Raw genomic sequence first — 25224 nt, 5'->3', positions numbered from 1 at the left:
AGGACTGAATAGCAACCTTCGCCGTTGGAATACCTGATTTTTTCATCTTTTAAATTTACTTCAAATTTGCTACAAGCATTGGGAATCCTCAGAATTGATGTCCAATAGATGTTTAGATCCACTTAATGGAAAATTTGGAATCTTTGACTCTCCTTTGTCCCGTGCCATCCTCTTCCATTGAAATTTATTGGGTTTTGTAGTTTTTTCATTATGAATCTCAACTTTAAAAGATTCATCCTCCAGCATTAGTACTCCATCAGGCGACCCCAGCTCGATCAGCTTATTTACTTTATTAATAACCATATCCATTGGTGTATCTTGTATGACATCCTCTGTTTTATCACCCTGTTCTCCATTATCATTATCTTTCAGAGAAGGATTAATTGGCCTGCGATTTTCCTGAGAATCTGTTTTTGTCGATCTCTGATAATTAACCATAAGTGGCTTAGGTGTTGCCTATGAAGATGAACTTGTTCGCTCCGACTCAATATGGATTTTGTTCGAATTTTTTTTGTACCACCCAACGAAGCAAGAGCGCGTATCCAGACCCCAAACTCAAGAGTCTCTTTGTTGATCCCGAGCAATATGCCCAACTCTCCCACATGCAAAACAAAAGTTCGGAAGTTTTTCATAGAGAAGTAAAATGCATATTTTAGCACTGTCATCTTCCGGAGAAACCCAAATTCATTTTTTCAAAGGTTGTGATAATTGTTTAGTAATACGCACCCTAGCAAATTTGCCCATACATTGTCCTCCATCATCAGTATCAACCTCAATAACTTCTCCAATTTGCTCTCCAATACTTCTAATAATATCAGGATGCATAAACGCTAGAGGAAGATTATGGAGTTGGACCCATACCGTGATATCATCAAATGGGATTTTCGAAGGTTTTTGTAATCCCAAAGGTTCTTTGAAGATGACCAGATCTTTAAAGAAGTTCCAAAGCCCTTCAAGCAGAGCCCTCTTTCTGTCAATCAGAGATTTAAAGTCGAGGAGAAAGATGTTATCCCTTACGATCTCCACTTCAACATTCTTCGTGGCTTGAATGATTTTCGGCATCTGATGTCTGAACGTTTCCCTATTGATCGCCTTAGGAGAGAAAAATTCCACCAAGCTTGAACCAAGTCGATTCTGACCAAGCTTAGCCAAATTTGCTGGGAGAACAAACAATGTCTTTTCTTTATCTGGCCTCAAGTTTAGTCTGTTCACCATTCTTTCAATTTCTTCAGAATCCATTGCAAGATCTGCTCTTAGTCAACGAAACTAAGAGAGGAAACCTACCTAAAGCAGGAGATCTACTTTCACTTTTTTGCTCGAAAGCGCTCTTGTTGTGTGTTGTTTGTGTATTCAGATATAGTCGTATTCAACATAGAATCATTTGATAGGTTTAGAAAATGCATATATGAATAATATGATTACTTTTTATTACATTGAGCGGAGCAATTGTAGTGATTTAGTAAAGTTCGATATTCATTTTTGTATTGTTTGTTATTTCTTATTATTTGTTTTAAGGAACATTTGTTAACCGATTCTCTACGTTTTTTAGGTCATTTAAGCTCAGGCAAGCTTCCATGGTTTTTTTTCGATCACCATTTGCTGCTCTTATTTTCCAGAGACTTTGTTCAATTGTGTGGGTAAGTGGGAACATATTTTTGAATATACGTCTTTCTTTGCTTAGTTAATTTTCCACACTTCAAAGTTCCTGGTTTTTTTGGTCACCTCATTTATTGTTTGAACATAGTGCTATTCAAGTTGAAATTTTTCTTTCATTTATAATTTGAATATTTATGTTTTAGACTTTTGAGTAAAAATCTGACTTATAGCACAAATCCTCAGGTTTTCCTGACAAAGAGTGATTTGAAAGAGCACAACACACAACATTGATTCGAAGGACAAAGAACACAGCATTGACAACAGTCACACAACAGTGACAACAGTGAAATCAGTGATTCGAAGGACAAAGCACACATCAATGACAACAGTAACTATAGTGATTTGAAGGTCAAAGCACATAGTAGTGGTTTGAAGGAGGTCAAAACAACTTTGTGGCAATTTCTTGCAGAAAATATGTCAAGTGTAAGTATTTGGGTGAATATTTAATTACCTAGGAAAAAAATGTGGGACTTTTATTTTGAATTTCTTAATGCAGGCTAATTTTTTTATACGTTTGGGATCTTTATGCTTGGGCGGATTGATTGTCAATGCGAAAATGTCAGAATTTATTCAAAAAGGCAAGGAGTGGTTCACTTTCAAAGGTGTGAGTGTGATTTTGTCTTTATTTTTTAGCTTGAAGGTATGTCTATCGGCCTTTTCTAGTAGCTAAGTTTAGACATTATTTTAATTTTTTTTAATCTGTTTTTTGGTTTTGTTATATACAGTCGTTCGAAAATTTTGTCATGGGATTTTCTGTTGTGTCGAGTGATTTGTTCCGCGATGGGGACTTTATTTCAATCACCAAAGATTATATTAAAGTCGAATGAGTCATTTTTGTAAGTTTTTACTGTTGAAATAATTAAAGTTGTTATTTATTTCTTAGTCAAATAAATTCAGTTAGTAATGGTTATACGTAGCAAAGTTGTTGCATCAAATAATCTACCATATTTTGAGTCTTTAGTGTGTAACAAATTATGATAAGGAGAAAATCAACGAGAGAATCATTAAGAATTTATGAATCTAAAAGTTTATTTGGAAGTACAAACCAAAATCTGCAGCTTAAGTATTGATGTGCTATCAACAAAGCCGGTGCCCGAGTCAACAAGGTAGCTGGGTGGGTTTTTTGACAAACCGGGTCAGTTACAAAATAATGGGAGTCGTGTGCTGGTTTCAACTTCTTTTCATGCCCTCCTGGCAGTACCTCTGATGCCCCTGCCATTCGGGGGTATCAAGTAGTAAAAGATATCCTTAGAAAACTCAACAAACTCTAACATGCATATAGAGGAGCAAACCACTAACTCCTAAATAAATGGAAATAATATCAGAAAATGAAAACTAATAACAAACTAGAATTATTTGTAAAGACTAATTCAACAATTTATATTTGACGGTAAGTTTCACTCATTTTCAACATAGTTGTCAATTGTAGTTGTTATTTTTTTGGTTGTTTTCGTAGATGTAATTTTCTATAAAGAGTTGTTGATCAATAAAGATAATATATCAAAAAAACAGAACACTTCAAAGTCTTTTTGTTTTGTTTCATATTTTATTTTCTTACTTTACATTTTTCTATCATTTACGGTATATTTTTAACTAATCCGTTCATTTGTCTATTATAATAAACTATATTTTTGAGTGCAGAGCATTGGATTTTTATCAGTCACATTGAGAAATGAAAGAGGGCATTTAGAATATGTTTCTCATATTTGGGTTACTGGTGGCGTAGTCTCCAACTATTCGAGACACCAGAAATTTGAGCATGAATTTGAGTTAGATACTATTGATGAAGTTCTTATTGAGGTAATAATTTTATTATTATTATATTAGAAGTACAAAATTTATTATTTTTATTAAAAGTTCATCTTTTTGTTTGCAGCGTGCGTATCAAAGAAAAATTGAAAGATTTTGTGCAATTATTGCTAATGGCAGGAGAGAAAGCCGACGAGAATTCGGTTTTTATCGCTAATGTTGGGTTAAATAGAACAAAGGTAAAAATTTTTTTAAAAGGAACAAAGGTAATTTAAAAACATACATTTGTTATTATTAATTTATTATTATTATCGGGTCTATCGGGCTATGTTCGGGGATGGGGATAGCATCCTCATACCCATTCCAATCAACTTCGGGGATTTTAAAAAATTCCCAAACCCAAACCTGATGTAGCAAAAAATTGATATTACCCAATTGGAGAAAATCTGGGTAATCTGTGGAGATCCGGGTAACCGGATTAATACTCGAACGGTTCTGGAGAACGAACTTCGTGGGTTGTCACCTGCATCACAAAGCAAAGTGAGTGGCGCCGGGGGTTGACCGGCGAATACACTCCGACGCTCAAGTCAGTATTTGCCCAATAAAATTTCTAGAGAACTAGAGCATGTGACTATAGAGAGCGTACCTTAATAATGAGAGAGCTTGAGCTATTTATAGATAGTCAGAGAGTTTCATGAGATTTAACCTCTTATGGGCTTTGAGATATTTATGGGCCTTGATAAAGTGTCCAAATAAATATCGGAGTAAAATGGGATCCATATGGATTGAGTCATTGGGATGGGGCCCGGGAGAAAGTCAAATTGAGTAATAACCCATCATAAGCCCCCACTCTCGGGCATGTCGTTTTGGCGAGATGACCGAGAGTAAAAAATTTAGATACCGTTACAGAGTAATTGTAGTATGAATGTGTTGCAATTGAATCGCAGATAGTAGGAAAAAAAGTCCTAGTTCAATTAAAAATTGTTGGATTTACAGTCCTGTCTGAATAATGATCGTAGAATTGCAGTAGGATTGTGGTGTAATATGATATGAATCAAAGTCCTGCCAGAATAATAATTGTAGAAACTCAGTAGAACTCTGGCTGTATTACTATTATAAATTCAACATCGTAGTGTTTTCATCACAACTTACTAACTCAATATTGTTTCTGAATTTTTTTATTGCAGCAGCCGCGGATGGAAAATTAACAGATCAAAGAGAGTCAAAATAATATCATGATAGGTACAAATCCAATCTATTTTACTCTCTCATCTTTTCTTCTCCTCCCAAGATAAAATATGTATTGTATGTATATGTGTATCTATGCTTGCAAATATGTGTATATCCACATCTATGCAATCCTCCACCATCACCATGGATCATCGCCGACGAGTTGAGAGGCGGCGGCACGGCGGAGAGAATGAGAGACAGCGACGGCGACGACGTCTTATGTCGATTTCCAGCCATGGATTAGCTTCCAAGCTTTCCAAATCTGGCTCGACAGAGGCGGCATTGTTCGTGGCGTTTCTGTTCAAGGAGCATGGTCGCGCGAGAAGATGGAGAAAAACAGTGCCCGGAGTTGACTTCCAGCATGGAACGTCCACCGCCGGTGGATGCTCCATTTCCAGGCTCGATCTGGGCGCAGTGGTTGCGGTGCGACGGTGACCGTGGTATGGCAGCGATGATAGTGCGACGGCAATGGCGAGGCAACGAAGCGACGATGAATTCCTTGGGCCGTGAGAGGGATGGATAGATGCATGTATATACACGCATATGCACATACACACATGTTATTTGTTGTTGATAATAATTATTTTATTTGTTTTTAAAATGGTCTGCTGCACCAAAAAAATCCTGAGAATTTTGATTGTCTTACTTTCACAACTTTTGTTTAATATTTTAAAAATATTATGAAGTGAAAAAGGTGTACTATATATATATTTTTAAAAAATATATATATTTGGCGGGGTGTCTGTTCCATGATAAGGTATTGTCCTTCTTTGGGGGCAAGCAAAATACCAACATGTTTGTTGATCTAGCGGAACCTTTCACGTATTAGTTCGACTCTACATCAGGACCTAAATTTCAGGCTTTTGTCCGTAGTTAGCCTGTTGATATCAAAACCATGTCTTCGAAATTATATCCTAAACTTCGAAACAAGTCCTAACAACTAAACCAAATCAACCCAACACTGACCAACAGCAACAGACGGCATGGCGGCGGCGGCGGCTACCGGCACGGCTGGAAAATGGGTTTCTCGAAATCGCAATAAAACTTCGCAAAATAGGTATCAATAGATAGCTCTCGTCGAGGAGATTCCACCGGTATATTTAGTTTTGCGTTTCGGCGGCCGGAAGCGGCCAACCGAAGGCAAAAACGTGAAGGCTGCCGGAGTTGGGTTCGTCGGAATCGCGAGTAAAATAGGCAAAATGGATGTCCGTGGATAGCCCTTGTCGCGAGGAGTCCAACGGTATATTTAGTTTCGAGTTTCGATAACTGATGGCGGAATTACGGCGGTTTGAAATTCTGATGCAGGAGAGAGAAAAAGTTACGAGAAATTGAAACGATGATGATGATGATGAATAGTGATGTGACAAGCTATTAACGTGAATATCTCAATGAATTGTGTACACGTGTTTATATGTGTATTCTTTTATTCTTTCGAGATTAAATCTTGACTCGATTTGAATTATTTTAATTTATAGTCGATATGATTTTTTTTGAAATTTTTTTTATGGTCAATATGACTTTTTCTGAAAAAAGTTTTATAGTTGTTATGACTTCTTCTGAAAATTTTTTATAGTCGCTATGAATTCTTCTGAAATTTTTTTTATAGTCTCTAAAACTTTTTCTGAAATTTTTTTTAAGTCACTATGAATTCTTTTGAAAAAGTTTGACAGTCGCTATGACTTCTTCTGAAATTTTTTTATAGTCGCTATGACTTTATAAATTTTTTATAGTCACTATGACTTCTTCTGAAAAAAATTTATAATCGCTATGACTTCTTCTGAAAAATTTTTTATAGTCTTATGACTTCTTGGATTATTTATAGTCGGTATGACTTTTTTGAATTGTTTATAGTCGCTCTGACTTTTTCTGAATTGTTTATAGTCGCTATGACTTTTTTTGAATTATTTATAGTCACGATGACTTTTTTGAATTGTTTATAGTCGCTCTGACTTTTTCTGAAAATTTTTTATATTCATTATGACTTCTTCTGAAATTTTTTTATAGTCGCTATGATTTCTTCTGAAATTTTTTTTATAGTCTTATGACTTCTTGGATTATTTATAGTCGCTATGACTTTTTTGAATTGTTTATAGTCGCTCTGACTTTTTCGAAATTTTTTATAGTCGCTATAACTTCTTCTGAAATTTTTTTTATAGTCGTTATGACTTCTTGGATTATTTATAGTCGCTATAGATTCTTTAAACCTTTCAGGGCGCAAGTTTTGCTGCATTATTCCAGCCAGCAAATCGTGGTTCACGTGTAGGACTTCGTGAACTGCGTGAGTAAATCGTCGAACATATTCTCTCAAGCTTTTTCCTTATTTCTGAACGATTGTGAACAGATACGCTGATGTTTTCGGATATTTCTTGTTAATCACTACAAGAAAAACGGCTAAAGACAACGCTTTTTCCGCGTTGTTAATGTCCCCAAAAAAGCGTTGTCGTAGCCAGTTTTGTAAAAGACCATGGTCAAAGACAACGCGGAAAAAGCGTTGTCGTTTCTAGAAAAGACAACGCTTAAAAAACGTTGTCGTATCTAAAAACGACAACGCTTTTTAAGCGTTGTCTTTTATAAAAAGCGTTGTCGTTTTTGGAGAAGACAACGCTTTTTAAGCGTCGTTGTATTTGGAAAAGACAGCGCTTCAAAAAATCGTTGTCTTTTCTGGTAAAGACAACGTTTTAAAAAGAGTTGTTTTTTTTTTAAAAAAAAAACAAAAAAAAAAATTTAAATCACAAATTTTCAATATTATAAATTACTCAAAATTCAAAAATTTCTAAAATAAAATTTAGTATACAATCTTTCAATATTATAAATCATTCAAATAAAAAAATAATCGAATTCTAAATTAATGAACACTAGGAAAAAACTATGCATTAATCTCGAATAACTTTGATTCCTTCCTTCAGCACATGTTAGCGTCCCAAGCTTTCATAAAATCCGCAACAATCTTTTTTCGTTTAATTTGTATCTCCATACTGTAAATTATTAAAAATAAAAACAAACATAAAAAAAATATGAATACATTAAAATGGAAAGTAAATTTAAACACTTATTTATCAGTAAAAGAACATGAATTTAAAAAAATTATGTTGTTGGATTGTTCCCAAAAGTGATAAAGAATCTGAAATATGATATCTTGTTTATGTACTAAACTTGGAATCAAGTAAAAAAAATCGGAAGAAAGAATACACTGTTGAAAATGAACCTGCCTAATATTTTCGAGCCTCTTGGTTGGATAATGGATCAACTTCTGGAATGGTTAATCTCCTGTTGCTACCCCCTTCCCTGATATTAATCCTTCACGAACATTAATCAGAAAACAAAGAAAAGCTAAAGCTATATAAGAAAAAAAATCAGCTTTGTCACATCTAGCTCTCAAAAATATAGATGTAAGGGAGATAAATGTAAAATATATACCTTAAGATAAATGATAGGGGGAAAAGAAGGTTTTAGTTAAATTATATTTTAAAAGTTACTTTCTGCAATCGTGAATTCAAACCCGGAATAGAAGATCCATTTATCAGACAGAGTACATAGACTTTGGCAGTAAATTTTGAATTCTTAAGATGAATGCAGCAACCAAATTTTATGTACACCAACAACGAAGTGTGAATAAATTACTTACATCATGAATATTGTCACCATGTGAATGAATGTTCGAACTTTAACTTTCCATGAACCAAAAATGACAATGATTGTTGTTCTGCTCTAAGCATAAATTTTCAACTCTGCAACTACATAGACTCATTGTCCCTGCTACGTGTATGATCGTAGGACGAAAAAACAAAAGAGATGGAGAAATATACTAAATTGCATGAACCATCTCCGGGTAAGATTAGTGAACTTTCTTCAACCATATACATGAAATAAAAGAGCATCCTGAAAATGGGAGAAGTTAAAAAATAATAGAATAAGGTTCAACCTAGATAAACAAGTTGTAATTTAAGAAGAATGACCATGAAATTTTTATCTTATCACGGAAAATAATGAACAATCTTTTTGTGTACAGCTTTGGGCCATTGGCATTAATTCTATGTTGTGTCTTATGATTACTGACTAACTAATTGTCCATGATTCGCTAATTTAACAGTAGCTGCAACAATATATACTGCCAAACCTCGAAAAAAAGCGGAAGGAAACAAGTTTACCCTTTAAAAACGAAGCGGACACCCCCATAATTGCTGCTGGTATTTACAATTTGCAATCTTGAATCTATGAATGGTCGATCCTCCAGCACCGAGTCGCCCCTTTCATTGCATCCAAATCCTGTGGTAGAGATACAATCTATGGAACATGAGGCGCGATCCAGAAAAGAACATTTGATATCACTGAAAACTGTAGATATCAGATGCTGACCACAAAAAATGACCTCTGAATCTTCAAACCATCTACTCATGTCTCTAAACATAACATCTTCTGCAATGACATAGTTTGAAAGACTCCATTCTACTAAGTACGTATACTCTGCAGGAAACAATTATTTTACAAATACAATGGGAGAGAATGCAAACAGCAAAACCTCACCAATAAATCGAATAAATGTTTGGTTCATATAGGAGGTTAAGTTTAAGAGGCGGGAAAAGATGTCCTCCATTGTCAGAATGGAACAAAGATCAATTGACGACATATACTGCTCGTCACAGCACCACCGAGAGGCCGAACGAGTGGACTATGTACAACCTGAGATCGAAGTACCAAATTAGCACATTCTGTAACACAGACTTGAAAGTTGAAACATCAAATACATGGATATAAAGACTGGTTCATTTTACAGCTAAATAAGATGTTAAATTAATCCAGGAGAGCTGTAAAATCTTCCAGATTGAAATTGAAAATGGAGTACCAGTTCAGATGATAGAGATTAAGTTAAAAACTCAAGAAAAGTAAAGATTTTTGTCTCAAAATAGGATGATGAGATTCCTTACAAGTAGCATCAACTCGTCAAGATTCAAAGGGTAATATGATAAATGCGTCAACATGAAACATTATGATATATCACTACATAACAGCCCCTTTGAGCTTAATTCTCACTATATCTTATCAAATATCAATTTTATTCATCACACGAAAAAGATCACAAGAAACAATATTTTAAAAGAAAAAATTATGAACAAAATCGGAAGCGCCCAAATTTGTAACCGTGTGTAATGAACAAAACTAACAAATTATAAGATACTCCCACAAGAACATAGGAAGATTTGGAGATGAAGCATCAACGCAGTGAAAAATTCTGATTCAACTTGATAAAAGCACACAAGACAGTGAACACTGCATAAGTTATCTATTAATGTCCAACAACAGTATATATATAAAGCCATATGATTCCATAAAAAAATTTTCCAACAACGAAGACTTAAAATAACAACAATCAGCTTTCAAAAAAACAATATATATGCTTATCAGGATCTGCCACAGTGTGCCACTCGCCCAAAAATTTGATCAAGCTTAGAATCTGAAGAATCCACAGAAGGCCATGGCCTGACTGTAAGGCGGCCAGCACATCTTATACCCAACTTATCAGGATCTGCCACTCTGGCAACTGGAACACATTCCTGTACAATTCACATTTCGGTAGATTACTAGGAATAATATATATTTAGCTACTTGTCAAAATCACCAAGTACTCATTTCCAAGTATGCGGTCTGATTATTTTACAGAGGAAACTGCAATGGATATTGCACAGAAAATGAGAGAAAAATAAAACATGCAATGCATATATACCTCAAGTTTCCCATTTCCATCAGCATCATCGACATCAAGGTATTGAACCCTCGGGCACTTTTTTGCTAAACACAAGATTTTGCACCTGAACCAACAGCCTCGCATGCCACTGTCCTGACAAAAAAGCTCAATGTTATCACCGACCTTGAATGGGACAAGACCCAGTGGCTCAGACACAACAAGACTGTTAATTATAGGTCTCTTGCCTGACAGTTTGGTTTTCATTCCTTGGCTACGTGTTTCACATTTTTTACCCCGATTGTTCAATGCTGAAGTGAGATCAAGGCCATCAGCTTGTAGAAATCCATTTTCCTATTAAAAAAAACAGGGTGAATAAACAAATGAATAATATGAAGGCAAAGGGGCATAACAGCCATTCAATTCAAAAATCTAGATAGTATCTTCACAAATTCTCCTCCAAGAAAATGCTTCCAAGGAGATAATAAAGACCTCTACCGATTCAGCCCATGTGCACATATTTAAGGAATCTCCACTAATATTCATTGACTTCTCAAGGTATAGCCATCCTAATCTTCACAATAGATTATTCCTTTTCATGTAATCAATTTTGAACCCAAACAACTCTAAACTAGTTCGATGAGCGACTGAAGCTCGACCCTAAATATAAGCCTGAAAATATTCTAAACACTTGATTCATTCTTTATTGGTTTACACGCCAAAAAAAAAATACATACAGATCACTTACTTGAGAGTAAGCATTCATATATACCCATTGGTTATTGAAAGGACGCGAGAGAGAAAATTGGTAATATGATGGAGCAGAAAATCCGATTAAATACATTGTCGTTGATTAGTTTCCAAATCACCCTTGTCATCTCCTCTCCTGCACAACATATATATATATATATATATATATATATATATATTAAGTGAAAAGGCTGTGTGAAACATCCTAGAACTCCTACTAATTTTTTTTTTTAAAAAAAAACTCTCTGATAATAAAATAATGAATATAAATATATATATGCCCATACATATATATATCATACTTAAAAATAACTTTACTTAATTTAAAATACATAAACACAATAAATACAATGAAAGTACACACATTCAATTAAATACTTAAAATTAATTACTAACATTTATAAATATTACATAATAAAATTCCTAAATTCCATGCATATACTGAAAATCTATAATAATAAAACATATGCAGAAATAAACGTTCTAGTCTCAACATAAAATTCATTTTAGAGCAATGGTCACGGGTTCTAGCTGCCTGGATACTCATACGCCCTCGCCGCCAGTCGAAAACACATTATCCTTATTGACATTTTGCTCACCTGCACCATTTAAATCTAGTGAGCCTAGAGGCTCAGCACGTTCTATCCTTACATAACAAAATGAAACCACACATAAGCACACATCATATAAAATACGTGAATAATAATTATACGTGCATGATCTTAAAATTATATGCATATAAACATAAATAAATAATCATACTTCTAAATCATCATGCTATAACATAATTCATCATACTTTATAATTTTCGTAAAAAATAACATATCATGATTTCTTAGTTCTCAACAGGTCGTATCCATGTCGGTGGCATCATACTGAGCAATTGATCAATCTATAAACCAACGTACGCGGCGGTGGGGTTTCCACCTCTGTGCTGCCACTTCACCAGCCCTCTCAGCTGGATCCATAAGCTCATCATACTTATACATCATTAGGAAGGTCACCGGGCCCAAGTATCCCGGCCTCCAACCACATCACTTTCCACCTTCACTTCAACTTCCATAAAAATATATTTTTCTTAACATACATTTAAACTTATCATAAAAATTCTTACATGATGCATGAACTTTAAAAAAAATCTCATTTATTTCTTTATTTCATGAAAATTTGTCCGTAAATATATATTTAATTTATTTTCTTAAAAATCATTCTTATATATCTAATAAAAATGCATGCATGAATTAAATATATATTTACGGACATTTATTTTTCCAAGGACTTGTTCGAGTTGCTGACCACTAGACTTAAACTCAAAAATTCCTAGACTGGCCCAAAAACCCAAAAGCCCAATCTGACATGGCCCAATTAGCTTCATGGGCCCCCAGGCCCATGAGAAACTAATGGGCTCACTTAAAACATAATTTAGGCCCATCAACTTATTAATTTAAAGTTAAATTAATAAAATTATTAACTAACCTTACTATAAATTAGACCGATAAAATTATTAACCCGACTCAACTTGGCCCAATAATTCTCATGGATCACATGGCCTATGACAAATTAGTGGGTTACCTTAATAATTATTAAAGCCCATTAATTTAGTCCAATTAATTAATCAAGCCCAACCCATAATTTATTAACTTGAACTCTTAATTAATTAAAATAAGAGACTTAAGCCCAAATAATAAAATCTAGACCCGGACTAAAAATATTTTGACCAATCAAGACTTGACCCAACCCGGACTCGGACCCAAAGACCCGAGCCCGGCTCACTTGAAACCATCGAACCCGACCCTAACCTATCCTCAAACCCCCTTGCGGCAGCTGCCGCCTTAGCCCCTTAAACACCTTGCTCTGGCCACCACCGGCCGGAGCTCCGGCACCTGGATCACCCCAGGGTCCAGGTGCAACCCCAGCCTAGGGCCTGGCCGCCCTGCTTGGCTCGGCCACAGCCCCTAAATCCCAAGAAACCCCACGCAGCCCCTCCCATGGAACAGCCCTTACTCCCCTTAACTTTCTGACCAGCTCCGGCCACCCATGGCCGGAGCTCCGACACCTGGACCACCCCAGGGTCTAGGTGCAACCCCTGGACCAGGCCTGGCTCGAGCCAAACCTTACATGGCTCGGCCAAGGCCCCTAAACCCCATGCAAGCTGCGCAGGCCCCTTTTCTGGACAGCCCATGATACTTTGCATGTTCCGACCAGCTCCGGCCACCAACGGCCGGAGCTCCGGCACCTGGACCACTCCAGGGTCCAAGTGCATCCCTCGGACCAGGCCTGGCCCGAGCCAAGCCTTGCATGGCTTGGCCAAGGCCCATAAACCAGACAGCTCCCTCTGCCCGCCTAGCTGCTGTCCCAGCCCCTTTTCCCTTGGTTCCAGCCCTTCCAGCCGTGAACCACCCATCCAAAACCGACCCTAAGGACCCTAGATCAGACCCCAAACCAGTGGTCCAGCCCCTCGAACAGTCCTTACTCAGAAACATGATGAAACGTGAGCATACAACCAAAAAACGTGAACTGTGCATGAACAATGAATCATCTCATTCAAATCTGTAAACACATGCATAATCTGATCATTCATCTTAAAAACAATGTAATATGATCTAAATGGTGTTCAAGAATGGAAATCAAACGTGCCTCGATGATTGCTTGATCCAAAAATTGATAATAACACGATCGAGACGTCGAATCTCCAAACTTTTCTTCAAACTTACGTGAAAGTGTGTGGTGAGTGAGAATGGAGGCTGAAGGTTTCTGTTGGAGGCGGCTTAGGGGTGAATTTACATAGGGTAATCGGTAGGAGGATTAGGTAGAAGATCTTAGGATAATATTTTGGGTAGTCTAGGTTAAATATTTAAATAAATACTCTAAACATATAGAATTTTAAAACTCTTAAATACAATATAAATCTGATTTTTAAACCTTAAATCCCGAAATTATAATTAATGGGATTTTTAAAGCTTAATAAAAGTCATTAAAATGACTTATTTTGGGTAAAAACGGACCTATAAATATACATATATATAAATACCATAATTTTATTCAAATTATACCTTAAAATAATATTTTAAGGCTCCTAAAAATCTCATAAAATATTTTGGGTGAAAACAAACATCTCGTCCGTTCACGGTCCCGCCTACGCGATCATAAAATAAACTTTCTCAAATAAATTCATAAATCACATCATACCGATTTAAATGCCGAAACAATATTTAAAACATGCCAATAAATCACATAATTCACATAATAACATATAAAATTAAATTAACACATTTTCATATTATTTTAAAATTATTAAATCTCCTAGTTATGCATGCGGATTTACGTGATGAATTTTTGGGCGTTACACTGTGTAATTTCTTAGGCTACTCTCTCTGTTGGGTTTGGGATTTTTTGGGCTAAACTATAATTCACCAAACAATCTGCCAAGATTGTGAATGTGATTAAAAAAAAAAAAGAGGACTTTAGACAAAGACGGATCAAGCAAAGAAATTTATATACACAAAAAATGTGAAATATGAAAATTTAACTATACAGGAAATACAGTGAATCGAAGAAAACTATAATAAGTCTAAAGGTTAAAAAAAATATATGATACAACCATAAATAAATAATGATAATTTATAAGTATCGGCATCAAAAAATTATTGGAATTATCAAATAAACCTAATCACTGAGAAAAATTGACGGGAACTAAAATAAAGGTTATCAAGTCACAAATGAAAATATCGATAATCGTTTCCCATTAAGAACACGGGAGATGCCCTGAATTTTGAGAAGTTCGGCGTGAGAAGATCTCCAAAATAAACAAAAGAAAATCACCACCCAAAAGAGAAATCCATACCCTTCGCAGCTCCTGATAGCATGATTTAAGTATAGCCTGTAGATAACACATACAACACTAGCTTTCAAACATCGATTATCTTAGCGTTGTATGCTTGCCCGCAAAGGCTTTCAAACAGAGAAATATTAGGTAAAGCTCTAACCTCCACCAGCTCCGTTTTCAACTCTCGCTCTTTTCATCGGATCCACGTTATTCAAAAGCCTAGCGGCGATTTCTTGAGCCTTTTGTTTCGCGAGCTCGATCTCGCTCATAGAAGGCCACCTCTCCTTGACCAGCTCCGACACCTGTGTCATGCTAAAAGAAACGGAACAAAAACAGAAGCCCAAGTAAGCAAAAATCCATTAAAAATATGAAAATCCTCCCCCACATGTATATAAGAAGACATATGAAGGGGGAAAAAAAGAGGGGTGTGCAAGCTAGCGCTAAAGAGAGGCCAGAAGAATTGAACACTTACGGCTTGGCTGTGAGAGACTGCGACAGAAGGCAAGGGTTAGCAATGACACCGATGGTCATGTGTTGATTTTGCAAAGCCATAGACCTTATGGCCACCGCCTCATCGCCGGAGTTGCCAAGTACCAGGGCAAGGTTCCGGACTGCGAATAAGCTCGTCAACAACAAGATGTCCCTCGTCAAGGACTTATTCAAGCTCGTCAACTACAAGATTTTTGCGATTAAGTGGCAAAAATCAAGAATGATGGAAAGCAGTAGTTGGAATCGAAAGAGAGAAAAAACGAGAGGAATAAATCGCGACAGGGTTTGGGGATTTTGTGTTTATTTTTTCAACGTGAAGGATAGGGTAGATGTATTTTAAGTTTTATTTAGAATAAAATAAAAAAAAATTATCCACAACTCATTTAAAAAAGCGTTGTTGTAAATAGAAAAAAGACGCTCATAGACAACGCTTTTAAAAGCGTTGTTTTTTACCTAAAAAAACGCTCATAGACAACGCTTTTTAAAAAAAGAGTTGTCTTTAATGAATATAAAATATATATAGACAACGCTTTTATAAAATATATAAAATTGAGAATTTTTGGATGAAGAACTCGGTAAGTTGCTCCAAGTTGGCAATAGATCCAGACGGCAGCTTATTGAACCATGTGAGAGCTCGCCCTGATAACGTTGTTCGGAATATCTTGCAATAAGCAGCATCTGTGATGTCATACAAATCTGGTTTTACGTAGAATTTGTTAATATGATCTTGAGGATCACTAGTTCCATCGAACTCAAGTACGTTGGGGATTTTGACTCCCTTAGGCAATGCTTCAGATAAAATGGCGTTAGTGAACGGGCTCCGACGTGCAGGCAAGATTGCTGAGAAATTCTCTTAAGTTACATATGTGTGAGATCCATCTCCTTGGGTTGGATTAGTGATTTTGTTTTCGTCAGAGACATCGTGAACTGTGTGAGCACTTGTTTCACCCTCTTTATGAGTAGTATTTTTCTTGGTCCCCTCAGGATCTTTTTCATTAAATTTAGATTTAGTTTTCTTTGTGTCTCCTTTGCGATTATTTTCTTGAGATGTTTGTAATGGTGTATGCATTCTCAATGACGCAGTGAACAAGTTCCCACAGACGGCGCCAAGCTGATGTAGTAAAAAATTGATATTACCCGATTGGAGAAAATCTGGGTAATCTGTGGAGATCCGGGTAACCGGATTAATACTCGAACGGTTCTGGAGAACGAACTTCGTGGGTTGTCACCTGCATCACAAAGCAAAGTGAGTGGCGCCGAGGGTTTCCCGGCAAAGACACTCCGAGCTCAATTCAGTATTTGCCCAATAAAAGTTCTAGAGAACTAGAGCATGTGACTATAGAGAGCGTACCTTAATAATGAGAGAACTTGAGCTATTTATAGATATTCAGAGAGTTTCATGAGCTTTAGCCTCTTATGGGCTTTGAGATATTTATGAACCTTGATAAAGTGTCCAAATAAATATCGGAATAATATGGGACCCATATTGATTGAGTCATTGGGCTTGGGCCCGGGAGAAATTCAAATTGGGTAATAACCCATCATATGTCGGTAATAACCCTTCCAAACCCGCCTCATTCGGATTTTTCCCGCGAATACCCAAACCCACGGGGAAAATTGTCATCCCTACCCAGCCGCTATCCCGAATTCTCGATATTCTGGAGTTATCTTAAATTTGGGTGATGGATTAACGACACGTCATCATTCACCGACATATTCCCCCATCGGTCACCGACATTTCGATTTACAGCAGGTAAAAAAAATTTCACACTCGTTTTCTTATGCTTTGATTTTTTAAGAATACATTTTCCCTACTGTATGATGTGACACGAGTTTATAATTTTTGCTGTGGGATTTTGTGGTGGAAATGAGGTCGGTCGCCGTTTCTGGGTGGGGGTTACGGCTCGGTGGATCAAGTTGTGGAGCTGGGTTGTTATTGTTGTGGCGGTGGGCAATGGTCGGGTTTGGTCGTAGATATTTTTCTAGTTCAAGTATTTAGGATTTAGGTGTGTAATGTGTTTATTTTTTCAGATGACAAGTTTTCTGGTCATGGTTAATCTCATTCATTACCAGCCACAACAGTTTAAGATCGGCCTTCCGCAGGTGCTCGGTTTTGGTTTGATACTCATTCTGTAAATCAAAATTTCGGTGACCGATAGGGGAAAATGTCGGTGAATGATGACGTGTCGTTAATCCGTCACCCAAATTTAAGATAACTCCAGAATATCGAGAATTCGGGATAGCGGCTGGGTATGAATGACAACTTTCCCCGTGGGTTTGGGTATCCGCGGGGAAAATCCAAATGAGGCGAGTTTGGAGGGGTGTTATCGGGTTTAGGTTTGGGTTTGGGAATTTTAAAATTTTTTAAAATTCCCGAAGTTGATTGGGGCGGGTTTGGAGGGGTGTCACCAAGCTGACCCGGTCTGTCAAGCAAAACCCACCCAGCTACCATGTTGACTCGGGCACCGGGTTTGTTGATAGTACATCACTACTTAAGCTGCAGAGTTTGGTCTGTACTTTCAGAAAAACTTTTAGATTCATAAATTCTTAATGCTTATCTCGTTGATTTTCTCCTTATCATAATTTGTTACACACTAAATACTCAAAATATGGTAGATTATTTGATGCAACAACTTTGCTACGTATAATCATTACTAACTGAATTTATTTGACTAAGAAATAAATAACAACTTTAATTATTTTAACACTAAAAACTTACAAAAACGACTTCTTCGACTTTAATATCATCTTTGGTGATTGAAATAATGTCCCCATCGCGGAACAAATCACTCGACACAACAGAAAATCCCATGACAAAATTTTCGAACGACTGTATATAACAAAACCAAAAAACAGATTAAAAAAAATTAAAATAATGTCTAAACTTAGCTACTAGAAAAGGCCGATAGACATACATTCAAGCTAAAAAAATGAAGACAAAATCACACTCACACCTTTCAAAGTGAACCACTCCTTGCTTTTTTGAATAAATTTTGACATTCTCGCATTAGCAATCAATCCGCCCAAGCATAGAGATCTCAAGCGTATAAAAAAATTAGCCTGCATTAAGAAATTCAAAATAAAAGTCCCACATTTTTTTTCTAGGTAATTAAATATTCACCCAAATACTCACACTTGGCATCTTTTATGCAAGAAATCGCCACAAAGTTGCTTTGACCTCCTTCAAACCACTACTTTGTGCTTTGGCCTTCAAATCACTATAGTTACTGTTGTCACTGATGTGTGCTTTGTCCTTCGAATCACTGATTTCACTGTTGTCACTATTGTGTGACCGATAACAAACTAGAATTATTTGTAAAGACTAATTCAACAATTTAGATTTGACGGTAAGTTTCACTCATTTTCAACATAGCTGTCAATTTTAGTTGCTATTTTTTTGGTTGTTTTCGTAGAAGTAATTTTTTATAAAGGGTTGTTGATCAATAAATATAATATAGCAAAAAAACATAACTCTTCAAAGTATTTTTGTTTTGTTTCATATTTTATTTTCTTACTTTACATTTTTCTTTCATTTACGGTCTATTTTTAACTAATCCGTCCATTTGTCTACTATAATAAACTATATTTTTTAGTGCAGAGCATTGGATTTTTATCAGTCACATTGAGAAATGAAAGAGGGCATTTAGAATATGTTTCTCACATTTGGGTTGTTGGTGGCGTAGTCTCCAACTATTCGAGACAATTTCACCAGAAATTTGAGCATGAATTTGAGTTAGATACTATTGATGAAGTTCTTATTGAGGTAACAATTTTATTATTATTATTATATTAAAAGTAAGAAATTTATTATTTTTATTAAAAGTTCATCTTTTTGTTTGCAGCGTATCAAAGAAAAATTGAAAGATTTTGTGAAATTATTGCTACAGGAGAGAAAGCCGATGAGAATACGGTTTTTATCGCTAACATTGGGTTAAATAGAACAAATGTATTTTTTTTTTTAAAAAGAACAAAGGTAATTTAAAAACATATATTTGTTATTATTAATTTATTATAATTATCGGGTCTATCGGGCTATGTTCGGGGATGGGGATAGCATCCCCATACCCACCCCAATCAACTTCGGGGATTTTTAAAAAATTCTCAAACCCAAACCTAAACCTGATAACACACCTCCAAACCCGCCTCATTCGGATTTTTCCCGCGAATACCCAAACCCACGGGGAAAATTGTCTTCCCTACCCAGCCGCTATCCCGAATTCTCGATATTCTGGAGTTATCTTAAATTTGGGTGACGGATTAACGACACGTCATCATTCACCGACATATTCCCCCATCGGTCACCGACATTTCGATTTACAGCAGGTAAAAAAAATTTCACACTCGTTTTCTTATGATTTGATTTTTTAAGAATACATTTTCCCTACTGTATGCTGGGACACGAGTTTAGGGTTTTTGCTGTGGGATTTTGTGGTGGAAATGAGGTCGGCCGCCGTTTCTGGGTGGGGGTTACGGCTCGGTGGATCAAGTTGTGGAGCTGGGTTGTTATTGTTGTGGCGGTGGGAGGTGGTCGGGTTTGGTCGTAGATATTTTTCTAGTTCAAGTATTTAGGATTTAGGTGTGTAATGTGTTTATTTTTTCAGATGACAAGTTTTCTGGTCATGGTTAATCTCATTCACTACCAGCCACAACAGTTTAAGATCGGCCTTTCGCGGGTGCTCGTTTCTGGTTTGATACTCATTCTGTAAATTAAAATGTCGGTGGATGATGACGTGTCGTTAATGCGTCCCCCAAATTTAAGATAACTCCAGAATATCGAGAATTTGGGATAGCGGCTGGGTATGAATGATAACTTTTCCTGTGGGTTTGGGTATCTGCGGGAAAAATCCGAATGAGGCGAGTTTGGAGGGGTGTTATCGGGTTTAGGTTTGGGTTTGGGAATTTTTTAAAATTCCTGAAGTTGATTGGGGCGGGTTTGGAGGGGTGAGCTGGCCCGGTCTGTCAAGTAAAACCCACACAACTACCTTGTTGACTCGGGCACCGGGTTTGTTGATAGTACATCACTACTTAAGCTGCAGAGTTTGATTTGTACTTTCAGATAAACTTTTAGATTCATAAATTCTTAATGCTTCTCTCGTTGATTTTCTCCTTATCATAATTTGTTACACACTAAAGACTCAAAATATGGTAGATTATTTGATGCAACAACTTTGCTACGTATAATCATTACTAACTGAATTTATTTGACTAAGAAATAAATAACAACTTTAATTATTTCAACACTAAAAACTTACAAAAACGACTCCTTGGACTTTAATATCATCTTTGGTGTTTGGAATAAAGTCCCCATCGCGGAACAAATCACTCGACACAACAGAAAATCCCATGACAAAATTTTCGAACGACTGTATATATAAAAACCAAAAAACGGATTAAAAAAAATTAAAATAATGTCTAAACTTAGCTACTAGAAAAGGCCGATAGACATACATTCAAGCTAAAAAAATGAAGACAAAATCACACTCACACCTTTCAAAGTGAACCACTCCTTGCTTTTTTGAATAAATTTTGACATTCTCGCATTAGCAATCAATCCGCCCAAGCATAGAGATCTCAAGCGTATAAAAAAATTAGCCTGCATTAAGAAATTCAAAATAAAAGTCCCACATTTTTTTTCTAGGTAATTAAATATTCACCCAAATACTTACACTTGATATCTTTTCTGCAAGAAATCGCCACAAAGTTGCTTTGACCTCCTTCAAACCACTACTATGTGCTTTGGCCTTCAAATCACTATAGTTACTGTTGTCACTGATGTGTACTTTGTCTTTCGAATCACTGATTTCACTGTTGTTACTGTTGTGTGACCGATAACAAATCGCTCCAAACACATGATAAACACAATTGAATAACTAGAAATATGAAGTTATGAACGAGAATGGAAAAAATTTCACTAAAGCAAACAACATCCAAGCACATGATAAACACACAAATAATCAAGAAACAACCATTATTCTATGAGCAAAGTTCAAATCAAACAAGATGATAAAGTAGGATTGTCATGTTTGAATACGTAGCTGCACAAAACACTCTCTTAGGCAGATAGCAAGATACAAATCTATATTTCAAAAACTAACATTCAGCTCTAAATGCCCATTTTACCCTTTTTTTTTTAATACTATTCTAATTTATTTTTCTTTATTATTTCTTCCCATAACGTTAAATTTACAAATCAAATGATTTTTTTACTGAATAATCAAAAAATTTAATTCATATTTCATATTATACTATTCTAATTTAATTCATGTTCTTGAATCTAACGTTAATATCATTCTGGAAGGCCATAAACACAACACTTCGAGGATCATTTACAAACTTTTGATGGGGATTAAAAGCATTGGCAGCCATTTTATCAAACACTCTTTCATGTTCAATATTTTACTATATCAGTTGAAGAGAGCTCACACACACACATATCAGAGATGTGCTTTAAAATATTAGTTGAGTGAGAGTTTTAGCACAAACACATTAAAGATTGTGTTTGATGTCTTGACATAAGAGACATTAAACATTATGTGTAAGGTTGAAGCCTACAATCGAGTGTGTTAGGTGTTGTGAGACACTGCATGGTTGTGTAACACAACTTCAGGATGACACACGAGGAAGAGAAAAAGCAAAAATAATGATTTTATTACCTTCTCATCATCCACGAAAAAAGACATCAAAAGACATCGAATAAATTAATGATCGATATATCCTTGGAGACCAAAAAAAAAAAAGAAAAGAAAAGAAAGCACGTCCTGACATCAATCAATAGATTCGTTTTTTCTACATTGGTCCCCAAAACATCTCTTCAGATAAATCAATTGAATCCCCATTTCCCAATAAAAACAGAAAGAAGGGTCGTTTAGATCTAGTTCGACTTGTGAATTTCACTCTTGCAAAGATTCAAGACCTACACTGAATACCCATGATTACACAATTCCCAGATAGGGGTGCAAACGAGCCCAGTTACTCTGAGTAGCTCGCGAGTAACTAGGTCAAAACTCTACTCGAGCTCGAGTAGCTTGAACATACATCAAGCTCGAGCTCGAGCTTTCAATATATGTGATCGAGTAGCTCGCGAGCTACTCGATCATTTATATATATATATATATATATATATATATATATATATATATATATATATATTTATTTATTTATTTATTTTTCAAGCTTGAGCTCGAGTAACTCGAACTATAGTCGAGCTCGAGCTCGAGTACGAAATTAATTAATGGATCGAGCTCGAGCTCAAGTTCGAGTAGTCAAATACGAGTCGAGCTCGAGCTCGAGTAGTATGATACTCGGCTCGGCTCGGCTCGACTCGATTGCACCCATATTCTCAGATCAGGATCACCGTGTATAATTCCGGAGTTGCTAAAAAATTAATATTGGTTGAACATGTAAAAATTTTCTATAGGTGACCAACGGTGGTGCCCCCTCAAATGCCAACAAAAGAGAACTGTCCCATGAAGCAAGACATCAGTAACTCAATGCCAATGAGCCAAAAACAACCGGATTTCTACTTTTGTTTTTGTGAACTTCAAATATTGCCATCAATTATTATAGATAAACATCGAGGTAACATAAAATCAACACCGAGTTTACATATGTCACCGTCAATTATAACTTACACTCTTTCCTGTTCAATAAAGAAATATGGAGCCAAAATCAAGTTAAGAACGGAAAATGGGCAAGCTACAACATATAGATAGTGTCGTATGCTAAGCAGCAGCAGATAGTTCAATATTATTAATTCAAACACCTAAATTAGGTATATTAACACCTCATAAATATTTACAAGGAATCAATTAGCTGGAGATCGATTGATCTCGAGCGCACCTAAATCGAGCTTAAATTCTCATAGCGCATTTTAATTTCGATTTGAGCACTAGTAAAATGATCAAATCTAGCTTAAATTCTCATAGCACATTTTAATTTCGATTCGAGCACTAGTGAAATGATAAAATTGCAGACTACATCATATTAAGAAGAGGTTGTTCCAAGAAGTTTTCAACTTACAAGTACGTGAGAACGAAGAGAAATAACTACAACTACGACATCCAAGCCCTCACCCGTTCGTTCGATACCGAGTTTGAGAGAGGCAACGGTTTTTCCAGCGGCAAACTGTAAATTAAGAGAATAAAACAAGCCTTAAACATTAATGGTTTCGGAAAATTAACCAAAACTTCATACTAGGAAGTGGAGAAATAAGTTGCCCCCCAAAAGAATCTTCAAACTTTCGATCTGCACCTTCGATTTGCTCCTCTTCGATCTACGATTTTTGCTTCCATCTTCGATCTTCACCTCTTCGTTCTAATATTTCCAAACCAAATTTCCCGAAGAAAATTTGTTTTCCAAACTAGAGTGGATTGATGAAAAGAAAAAAGAAAAAACCTAGTTTTGTTCTTCGTATAGTTTCTGCCAAAGATTTGAAAAATAATGGTCAATATGAGAGAATGAGGAAGGATACTACAATTTACCATGGTTAACCATAGTCAAAGACTGACTTTTTTTAAAAAAAAAACATCCGATTTTCATTATAATAAAGTAAAAAAATGAAGGACACTTGTTGCTCATTGGCTGGCTCGGGCAGTGCCCTTGAGCCAGCACAGACGGACCCAATGAAAAGATGGAGGAAATGGAGAAAGTCGAAACTAGACTTGTCAAATTGGGCTAGGCCCGTCGGGCCAGCCCGCCCCGCCATGGAAATGGGTTGGGTTGGGTTGGCCAAATCTCAGCCCGTTTGGAGGCGGGCCAAACGGGCTGAGCCCGCGCGGGCCGCGGGTTAGGGCGGGCTGGCCCACCGCGGGTTGGGCTGGCCCGCCAAATATTTTTTTTTTTTTTTTTTGCAAAATTGTATTTTTTTAGTGTTTTTTATACATATTTTTTAGTTTTATTGAACTTATTTTGAATGAATTTTGATGATAATAAACTATGTAGTATTTTTAAATTTTTTTCATATTTTTTTTTACTAATTAATTTTATATATTATTAAATTGTAATAGTAATACTTTTTAATATTGATTAAATTATTTGATTAAATTTTATTTTTCATTTTCTTACCATTTCAAGTGTTTTTAATTTTTTTTGAATTTAAAAATTAACATTTATTTTATAAAAAAAATTAATAAAAAATTAGGCGGGCCGGCCCGCCCAACCCGCGGCCCAAGGCGGGTTGGGTTGGGCTGAGCATTTGGAGGCCCGCCCAAATGGCGGGCCGGCCCGGCCCGGCCCGCCTAAAGGCGGGTTGAGGCGGGTTGCGGGCCGGCCCGCCCCGCCGGCCCGTTTTGACATGTATAGTCGAAACTGATTGGACTGGATAAGGTATCAAAAGTCAAATGTGAAAATTATTACGAAAGATGAAGGCTTTATTATGTATTAGAGCACCCACAATGGATGTTTATTGGGTGTTAATAACACGGTTGAGTTCAACCTAACACATGGGTATTACCCCAATGATAGATCTAATATCCCATAATTTGTCATGTCAATAATATATAATTAATTACGCCTATGTGTAATAATACAAGTCATTAGATACATGATTTGGATATTAACCATGTGTTAGGATCTCATTAACCTAATAACACCTAACACCCAATAACACCCACCAAAGAGAGAGGGGTGTGAACGCCCAACTCCACTATTCTTTTTTTTTTTTAATTGTGCGTGCATGCACGTCCAGACACTTTGCATGCACGCGCCATTAGAAGAGTGAAAAGGTGCAAATGGGTGGGGCCCGCATCTGCACCTTTAATATTTTATTTATTTTCAATTTTTTAATTTAAATAAAATATAAAAAATGGTAATATTTTTTGAAGTGGTCCAATTTTTAATATTGTTT

At 36.1% G+C, this 25224-nt stretch overlaps 1 protein-coding gene across 30 annotated transcripts; it reads right to left on the bottom strand.

The window, feature by feature from the left end:
- Positions 1–7358: 7358 nt before the first annotated feature.
- LOC140886546 (uncharacterized) lies at positions 7359–23871 on the bottom strand. 30 transcript variants are annotated; one of them, XM_073293173.1, is made up of 19 exons: positions 23631–23870; positions 23400–23504; positions 21047–21219; positions 20868–20973; positions 20633–20743; positions 18514–18661; positions 18335–18440; positions 15364–18210; positions 15052–15203; positions 14910–14945; positions 11064–11201; positions 10569–10669; positions 10358–10471; positions 9160–10187; positions 8992–9051; positions 8784–8901; positions 8261–8514; positions 7845–7932; positions 7359–7610 (listed from the first exon to the last, which is right to left on the bottom strand). In XM_073293173.1, the coding sequence occupies exons 14-17, from the start codon at positions 9260–9262 to the stop codon at positions 8370–8372; spliced, it is 426 nt and encodes a 141-aa protein (XP_073149274.1). In that variant the 5' UTR covers positions 9263–10187; positions 10358–10471; positions 10569–10669; positions 11064–11201; positions 14910–14945; positions 15052–15203; positions 15364–18210; positions 18335–18440; positions 18514–18661; positions 20633–20743; positions 20868–20973; positions 21047–21219; positions 23400–23504; positions 23631–23870; the 3' UTR covers positions 7359–7610; positions 7845–7932; positions 8261–8369. The 30 variants fall into 30 exon arrangements, 19 of the variants coding, with proteins under 19 accessions (XP_073149274.1, XP_073149275.1, XP_073149263.1 ...); XM_073293174.1 differs by having other exon boundaries at positions 7845–7920; XM_073293162.1 differs by having other exon boundaries at positions 8992–10187; positions 15364–15563; positions 18100–18210; positions 23631–23863.
- Positions 23872–25224: the final 1353 nt, after the last annotated feature.

The sequence above is a fragment of the Henckelia pumila genome, chromosome 3, assembly GCF_033568475.1.
Source record: "Henckelia pumila isolate YLH828 chromosome 3, ASM3356847v2, whole genome shotgun sequence".
In the NCBI taxonomy this organism is placed as follows: domain Eukaryota; kingdom Viridiplantae; phylum Streptophyta; class Magnoliopsida; order Lamiales; family Gesneriaceae; genus Henckelia; species Henckelia pumila.
This window is presented reverse-complemented; position numbering and strand designations above follow the sequence as displayed.